Source organism: Triticum urartu, chromosome 7, assembly GCF_003073215.2.
Source record: "Triticum urartu cultivar G1812 chromosome 7, Tu2.1, whole genome shotgun sequence".
NCBI lineage: Eukaryota > Viridiplantae > Streptophyta > Magnoliopsida > Poales > Poaceae > Triticum > Triticum urartu.
The window spans coordinates 108884026-108893149 of record NC_053028.1 but is presented as its reverse complement, the minus strand read 5'-3'; the positions used below and the strand labels follow the sequence as shown (position 1 = coordinate 108893149).

General features: G+C 45.6%; 1 protein-coding gene across 1 annotated transcript; it reads right to left on the bottom strand.

Annotated features, from left to right (window-relative positions):
* Nucleotides 1-928: 928 nt before the first annotated feature.
* Nucleotides 929-6693, bottom strand: LOC125518499 (serine/threonine-protein kinase PBL27-like). Its single transcript, XM_048683323.1, has 5 exons — nt 6472-6693; nt 6183-6328; nt 1732-1802; nt 1250-1626; nt 929-1159 (listed from the first exon to the last, which is right to left on the bottom strand). The coding sequence occupies exons 1-5, from the start codon at nt 6691-6693 to the stop codon at nt 929-931; spliced, it is 1047 nt and encodes a 348-aa protein (XP_048539280.1).
* Nucleotides 6694-9124: the final 2431 nt, after the last annotated feature.

Genomic DNA, 9124 nt, shown 5'->3' with positions numbered 1-9124 from the left:
CTTATTTTTTACATGTCCTGAACCTGGAGTCCAAGTTTTTGTGTCCATGCATGATACCCCATGGGAAGGCATTATCATTCAAACCATGCAGGAGAGCTGCATGTATATTCATTAAGGCTGCGTTCGGTTCACAGGGAATTGAAGAGGTTTGGCAGGGATTGAGGGGGGATTAGATCTCCTACAAGTCAAATCCCCTCCAAATCCCCTCCAATCCCTGTGGGAAGAGGTGTAACCGAACAAAGCCTAAGAGAGAAAGATGATACGATGTCAAAGAAGGCACAACCAATACAACGCCCGGCCTAAACGCCATGAGGATCATCAACATGAAAGACGACATCCCGTGAGCAAAATACAGCCAAACCCAACCTAGACTAGTGCAACAGATACAACACAACTACACAAGGCAAAAAGCAAGTACAAACCACTGCACGATCTGAACCCAGCCCCAAAGAAACGACCTCAATTTCTATATCATAACGACAACACCGGCTGAAGCACAGGCATCACAGGGACATACTCCCTCCGTCGCAAAATAAGTGTCTCAACTTTATATTAGCGTTAGTGTAAAGTTATACTAAAATTAAGACACTTATTTTTGAGACGGATGGAGTAGTATCCACCACGAGCCTTGAGCCGAAACCCTTGCATGCACCAACGGAATGAATGTACGTACGGTACGGTATCAGCATGGATCGGTTCATCAGCTGAAACTTCCGCACACCGTTCCACCTCTAGAATCAAGTCAACTTCTAAATCCATTATTAATACGGGCCAATTAACATCCGCACGTTTTTACACAGGAGGGATTGTGATGAACAGCCTAAACTATGCAGGCACTGTTATTCCACAGCAAGTCATAATTAAAATAACTTGATATGATGATCAGTGCGTCTGGAAATGACGCCGACGTGCATCGTTTCGCCCTAGGTTAACGAGGCGCGGCGTGGTGTGATGATTCAGGTGGATGATCGTCGTAGGCGACAAGGCGAGACAGAGCTGCGACGACGGCACCAATGGGGGATCTCATGGCCGGCTGTTGGTGGATGCACATGGAAGCAACTTTAAGTGCCTCGTGCAAACCCATGAACGGATACCGGTCGTGCAGCGCCGGGTCTGCCATCCAGCGGAACTTGCTCCTGTCCTTCATCAACCGTATGGCCTGATCCAACAGCAAACATCAATCATTAACGGCCAAATCAACAAAAACCAGCAAATATGCGAACCATGGGCTTGGCTATAGTTAACTTACCCATATGACAAGGTTCCGATCCTCGGCGACGGCCTGGGCGGGGTCGAAGGGGGTCCGTCCCGTGATCAACTCCAGCAGCACGACGCCGAAGCTGTACACGTTCGACTTGGTGGCCACCCTCCCAGTAGCTAACATCTCGGGGGCAATATTAGTACTTCGCGTGAAGCTCTCTTCCTCTGCAGCTACCTGGTGAAGCTCTGCCAGTCCATACTGCGACAGCTTTGGGTGGTAGCCATCTCCGAGCAAGATGTCCGAGCTACTCATGGGTTTGCAGTACACCACACCTTGGTGGTGTAGATACTCCAAACCCTTGGCCACGCCAGCAGCTATGTTTATCCTTGTGTTCCAGTCTAGCAGTGCTTTGCCAGGAGACCGATCTGTTGAGCACAAGATCGATCCGGTGGTTAGTTAATCAACACAGACTCAAGCGATTGAATCGTGGGCAAAATTAATTTACTGGGTTTTGGTATACCAATAAATACCATGGAGGTGATTTTGGAGAGAACCCAATGGCATGTACTCGTGAACCAAGATCCCGCGATTGCCGTCCGCGCTGTTAGGATTAATTAATTAGTTTAAATAGTTGGAATCTCTGCATGTGGAACCGACAGCCGTTTTCTCGCCCGAACAATCACATCCTAAATGTAACGGACGCATCGTTCGGATCGTGCCTCTTGTAAACGTCACGTCTGTGCGACACATCCCTTCCAGGGATATAAATATGTAAATCATCGACAACAATCTATAGCGATCATTACTGTTCATCGCACTGTTTCTTTACAAGTTATCACGCACGTCTCTCAGCGAGAGCGACAGGCCACAGGAATCTCGTCGGAGAAGAACTCGGAGCGAACTTCAAGGAATAATACAATGGAGGAGGAAATGTGTTTAGTGGATAGTGCATCTACTAACACAATACTTAGGGAGATGAAGTATTTCCAAACACTCAAGAAGAGTAATGGAAGTGTCATGACAATTGCTGGTCGAGACACGGTAATTGTTGGTTCTGGTCAAGCTACAATTACACTCCCTATGGGTACTAAATTGGTAATCCCGGATGCTCTACTGTATCCAGATTCTACTCGTACCTTGCTGAGTTTTAAGGATATCCGCAAAAATGGTTTCCATGTGAAAACTTATGATGAGAGTGGGGCGGAATGCCTACTCATAACTCAACAAAACGGATTTCGAAAGGAAGTCCTTGAGAATTTGCCTTCTCTATCTTCTGGATTGTATTATACATACATTAAACCAGAGACGCATTTGGCGTACAAGATAGTTTTTCAGAATCTTGATAAGTTCAAGATTTGGCATGGTCGCCTGGGTCATCCTGCTATTGGGATGATGCGAAAAATTATTGATGGTTCTGTTGGACACAATATAACGGATAGAAAGTTCCCAAAATCATCGGATTTTGTATGCACAGCATGTGCAACTGGAAAATTGATCACAAGGCCATCTTATGTGAAATTAAAGGATGAGCCACTCAATTTCCTTGAACGCATTCAAGGAGACATTTGTGGTCCAATACAACCGTTATCTGGACCATTCAGATATTTCATGGTCCTAATTGATGCATCAACGAGATGGTCAAATGTGTGTCTACTATCAACAAGGAACCATGCCTTTGCAAAGCTAATTGCTCAGATCATTAAATTGAGAGCAAATCATCCTGAGCATAGGATAAAAACCATCAGAATGGATAATGCCGCGGAATTCAGTTCTCGAGCATTTAATGATTACTGCCTAGCTTTGGGCATTTCTGTGGAGCACTCAGTACCTTATGTACATACCCAGAATGGTCTTGCGGAATCACTTATCAAGAGGATCAAGTTGATAGCAAGACCGCTCCTGCAGAATAGTAATCTTCCAACTTCATGTTGGGGTCATGCAGTTTTACATGCTGCAGAACTGATACAAATTCGACCAACTGCATATCATACGGTCTCCCCATTGCAGTTAGTACGTGGAAACCAGCCAAGTATTTCCCATCTGCGGCAATTCGGTTGCGCGGTATATGTACCGATCTCACCACCGCAGCGTACATCAATGGGCCCTCATAGACGAATGGGGATCTATGTGGGGTACAATTCTCCGTCAATCATTAAGTACCTGGAACCCCTGACAGGGGATTTGTTTACAGCCCGGTATGCTGATTGCATTTTTGATGAGGACAATTTTCCGGCATTAGGGGGAGAGAATAACCACAAAGAATGCCGTGAAATAGATTGGGATGTGAAAGGCATCCAGTCCTTAGATCCACGTACGAATGAATCTGAACTCGAGGTTCAGAAGATTATAAATTTGCAAAATATTGCAAATAATCTGCCAGATGCATTTACTGATTATAAAGGTGTCACAAAATCAAATGTTCCCGCTATGAATGTGCCAGAGAGAGTGGATGTGACCCATAGATCTACTCAGCCACCCAAGAGAGGGAGGAATCTGGACACAAAGGACAAGGCTTTGCAGAAGCGTCCAAGGGGAATGAGGAATCCTCAAAAAGTAAATGCAAGTCAACAAGATGTTGATATTCAACCTAGGGTTGAAGGACACCTGAAGGATGTTGGACATCCAGAACCCAACACGAGTGTGCACACAAATTTTGGTGTTGGGACATCGGAAGACCTTGATCCAATTGTTGAGGGAAATCACGAAGGATCAAAAGGTATTGATGAGATATCCATTAATTATATTGATTCAGGAGAATCATACAATAGAAAGACTACAGTTGTCGACATTTATTTCGCCTCTAGAATTGCAGAAGGTCTTGATTTGGATCGAGAGCCTAAGTCCATGGTGGAGTGCATGAAGCGCTCAAACTGGTCCAAATGGAAGGCAGCAATCGAGGACGAATTGCGCTCGCTCATAAAAAGAGGGGTATTCACTGCAGTAATATCCACTCCTCAGCATGTGTTCCTTGTGGGAGCAAAGTGGGTTTTCGTTCGTAAAAGGAACGAGAACAATGAGGTGGTGAGATATAAGGCGAGGCTTGTAGCACAGGGGTTCACGCAGAGACCCGGCATCGATTATGATGAAACATATTCTCCTGTTATGAGTGGAACAACGTTCTGATATTTAATATCACTGGCAGTGAAAATGAATTTGTCTATCCAACTGATGGATGTTGTGACTGCATATTTATATGGGTCACTGGATTCGGATATTTATATGAAAGTTCCTGAGGGAATGAAGCTTCCGAATCCAAAGGCTAATCGCAACATGTATTGCGTAAAGCTTCAAAAGTCATTATATGGCTTAAAGCAGTCGGGAAGAATGTGGTATAACCGACTGAGTATATTCCTTCTTCAGAAGGGTTACTCAAACAACAGTGATTGCCCATGTGTGTTTATTAAGAAATCTAAGAATGGATTTTGCATTATTTCTGTGTATGTGGATGATCTAAATATCATTGGGACTACACAAGAAATACATGAGGCAAGTAATCATCTTAAGACGGAGTTTGAGATGAAAGATCTGGGCAAGACTAAATTTTGTTTGGGCTTACAACTTGAACATCTTCCTTCAGGAATACTTGTTCATCAGTCTGCTTATATCCAAAAAATTCTTGAGAAATTTAATATGGATAAAGCATATCTATCGAAAACACCAATGGTTGTTAGATCTCTTGATAGAGATAAAGACCTATTTAGACCTAAGAGTGATGATGAAGAGGTATTAGGACCTGAGTTTCCTTACCTCAGTGCTATTGGAGCACTAATGTATCTAGCAAACTGCACCAGGCCTGATATATCATTTGCAGTAAACTTATTGGCTAGATTCAGTGCATCACCAACAAAGAGGCATTGGGTTGGTGTGAAGAACATTTTCAGATATCTTCAAGGCACCAAAGATCTTGGTTTGTTCTATCGAAAAAATCAAGATAAGACCATGGTGGGATATTGTGATGCTGGATACCTATCGGATCCCCATAATGCCAGATCACAGACTGGTTTTGTCTTCTTGAGTGGAGGTACGGCTTTTTCTTGGAAGTCGACAAAACAAACTCTGGTGGCTACATCCACGAATCATTCTGAAATTATTGCTTTGTTTGAAGCATCATGTGAATGTGCATGGCTTCGCAGAATGATTAACTTTATTGAAAGTTCAAGTGGGATTGGATCATTGGAATCACCCACTATTATCTATGAAGATAACGCTGCATGTATTACACAGATGCAAACAGGTTATATAAAGAGTAATATTACAAAGCATATTTTTCCTAAGTTATTTTATCCCCATGAGTTACAGGAAACCGGGGAGATAAATATTTTGCAAACGAAGTCATGTGACAATCTTGCCGATTTGTTTACAAAGTCATTACCAAGTTCTTTATTTGAGAAGTACATCAACGGAATTGGTATGAAACGACTTCGGGATTTGCAAAGTTCAGGGGGAGTGTCTCCCTGAATGATAATTTGTTTGTGATCCTCGGATCTTTAATATTGCACTCTTTTCCTTTATAAGTTTTTCCTAAATGGTTTCTTATGGAAGGTTTTTAATGAGGCAATAGTAATGCATGCATTATGATATGTCAGTTTCTCCTTATTTTCCCATTGGGTTTTGGAAGGAGTTTTTGATGGCATATTGTACATATCTCCTCATATTTTTCCTACAGGGTTTTTGGAGGAGACTAATCATGATGATGATCAAGATGTTGATGATGATGTTTACAAGAATAATTGAGGCAGAGATTAGGGGAAGTGTTAGGATTAATTAATTAGTTTAAATAGTTGGAATCTCTGCGTGTGGAACCGACAGCCGTTTTCTCTTCCGAACAATCGCATCCTAAATGTAACGGACGCATCGTTCGGATCGTGCCTCTTGTAAACGTCGCGTCTGTGCGACACATCCCTTCCAGGGATATAAATATGTAAATCATCGACAACAATCTATAGCGATCATTACTGTTCATCGCACTGTTTCTTTACACGCGCAAAAGCCAACGAGGTTGACGACATTCGGGTGGCGCAGCGAGCTCAGCATCAGGACACGGGCAAGAAACTCCTTGTTGAGTTGTTCTGATGATGATGATGATCCACTAGGATCAAAGGCATGCTGCAGCTTTATAGCAACAACCTAAAACGAATATTGTATGATGATCCACTCATACATCAATTTCCGCCTCATGCACGTCGATCATGACATCATGCATGGTACGTAGTACGTACACATATGAAACTAAGTGAAGAATGGATTAGCTAGCTAGCCAGGATCATCACCTGATTGACGCTCCTGAGGTAGCCTTTGTAGAGACTCGCCGTCCGAACGATGCGGAAGCCGTCTCTGAAGTTCCTGGTCGCCGCGGCGAGCTCGTCGAAGGTGAAGGTTCGTGCCGCGGTGGCAGTGGCGGCGACGCTGCTGCGGCTGTGGGGATCGCCCCGGGGAGGCGGTGGGACTTCCTTCCTTGCCCCCAGGCAGAGGAAGCAGCTGGAACCACCCATCGCCGGCGGAGAGGAGGAGCCACCGCAGTGCTTGAAGGAGAAAGTTTGCAAGGAAGGAGCCAGTAACTACTCTCAGCCACCGCACCACTACTGGTGGCTTGTGGCCTTAAGTGGCCAGCACCGCTTGCCGAAGACGGAAACCACCAACAACTTGAAAGCGCGTCTACTCGGTCACTTTTCCAGAAACGGAAACCAGCAACGACCAGCAAGTAGTACTCCCTTCATTTTTTTAATCTGCATAAAAAATTTAGTCAAAGTCAAACTTTGTTTACAGAGAGAGTATATCTCCGACCGTAGTCTCTTCTGAATAGTCAACGGGGTTGCACTTTGACCATCGAATAAAGCATGCAAGTTACACTAGTACTTTACAGGCCATATAGTGCTCGGTGCTCGAGTTTAGCTAGCACAGTACGACAGAGTGCACCGTCGGGCAAAAAAAAAAGAGAGATGTGCGTGCTAAACATGGACATCTGCGTAAGGCTGTGTATATATATATGTGTGTGTGTTTAAAGTTGAACTGATGAATTTTGTACATAACTGTCCAACTACAACCACTTGTCTTCATTATATAATATACACACTTTTGATCATCATATTTTTTAAGGGAAAAACTTCCGAAATCATCAACTACAAAGAACATCATAAGTACAAATTACATCCAAGTCTGTAGACCACCCGCCGACGACTATGAGCACCGGAGTGAACTGAAGGTGCGCCGCCGTCATTGCCCCTTCCTCATCGATGCCGGACAAACCTTGTTCTAGTAGACAACCCAGAAGTAGTCCCGCCAAAGCCCTATAGGACCAACATACCAAAATAGTAACCTCCGTCGATGAGGAGAAGAGTAGATTAGAAGGATCCAACCTGTAGCTACACAAACACCGACGAACCAAGACTGGATCCACCAAAGATTTGATCATCATATTTGACAAGATCTTTGGGTGCATAGAATTGACAATAAGTAATGTACATCATTTTTTGTCCAAACGATTTTCCCGAATGCAATATGCACTAAAATTAAATACCCATTAATTAATGATTGTATATTTCTTAGCTAAAATATAATTTAACTTAAGAGTGAGGATTTGGTCCCCGAGTGTTTTGTTACCTGACGAAGCTATGTACCTAGGGTAGGGTCATGGATTTGATCAAGATACCCTCCCAAGGACATCCCTTAAAGAACCAGAAGCAGTCGAAGAAAAATCATCGTCCACTCGACCATAAAGCCATGTTCCACTCGACAGTCTTGAAGACACTCGACCATACGAACAACCACTCGACTACCAGAAGACTAAGAGCCACTCACTCTGCAACGGTCGGGATTTAAGTCATAGCTTTAATAGTCATTTATGTACTTCTATTACAGGCGTTATCGGTAACGTCTCTACCTTTATGTACCTTAAACCCTTTGTAACTGAGGGCGGGAGGGGTCTGGCGAACTCTATATAAGCCACCCCCTCCTCAGGGACAAGGGTTCGCACCCCCTGTAACTCACACGCGTATAATCCAGTCGACCGCCTCCGGGCTCTGAGACATAGGGCTGTTACTTCCTCCGAGAAGGGCCTGAACTCGTAAAACTCGCGCGTACAACTCCTCCATAGATAGGATCTTGCCTCTACATTCCTACCCCCCATTCTATTGTCAGATCTAGAACCACGACAGTTGGCGCCCATCATGGGGCGGGTGTCTTAGCGACTTGTTGGAGAGGTTGCAATTTTTCCGATCCCCTTCATCATGGTTTCAGGCGGAGGTTTGGCTGAGGGCCGCGAGATCCGTCTCAGCGCGCTCGTGTTTGTCGCCGACGACTCCGCTTGGCTTCAGGAGGCTCCACTCGATGTCGACGCACTCCCCGTCCGCGGGGCAACGCACTTTCGCGCGTGCGTCCGCGGCGTCCTCCTGCGGCAGCCGTCGACCCAGCATCGGTCGGCTCCTATGGCTTCCACCCTCCCTGCGGCCCGCCGGAGCAAACGTTCCGGTCGATCGAGGCTTCAGCGTTGGGTGAAGCATGCGGTGGCTCGCCAGTCGGCCACCCCCCAAGTCGCGGCAATCGAGCCCGACGAAACCCTCTACGGCCTGTTCGATCTGTCGACTGGCTCCGTAGAGACTGCATCCGAGTACGACAGCAGCGGCCCAGCGGCGGAAGTTTTGATGGTCAATGGACCACGCAGTCCTCCTGGCTTCACCCGTGAAGACAGAGGCGATGGGGGCGGCAATCCGTCGCGTATTCATGAAGAGTACCGCCCCGAACCCCTCTCTTCGTAGCGGAGAGAAGAACTTCGCTGCCGGAACATGGATGCACTTCACACTCCTATCGTTGGAGAAACCCCTGAGGCCCAGGCCTTGGAGGAGGCGCGCCTGGCCAACTTGGCTGAGCGCACTCGACTGGAGAATCTCCAGCTCGCACTCGACGAGCGTGCTCGACAGCGTGCTC

Coding starts and splice junctions, on each gene's coding strand:
- LOC125518499 (XM_048683323.1), bottom strand. CDS start 6,693: ATGGGTGGTTCCAGCTGCTTCCTCTGCCTGGGGGCAAGGAAGGAAGTC. Junction 6,329..6,471: donor ACCTCAGGAGCGTCAATCAG/GTGATGATCCTG, acceptor TATTCGTTTTAG/GTTGTTGCTATAAAGCTGCA. Junction 1,627..1,731: donor TCTCCAAAATCACCTCCATG/GTATTTATTGGT, acceptor TGTGCTCAACAG/ATCGGTCTCCTGGCAAAGCA.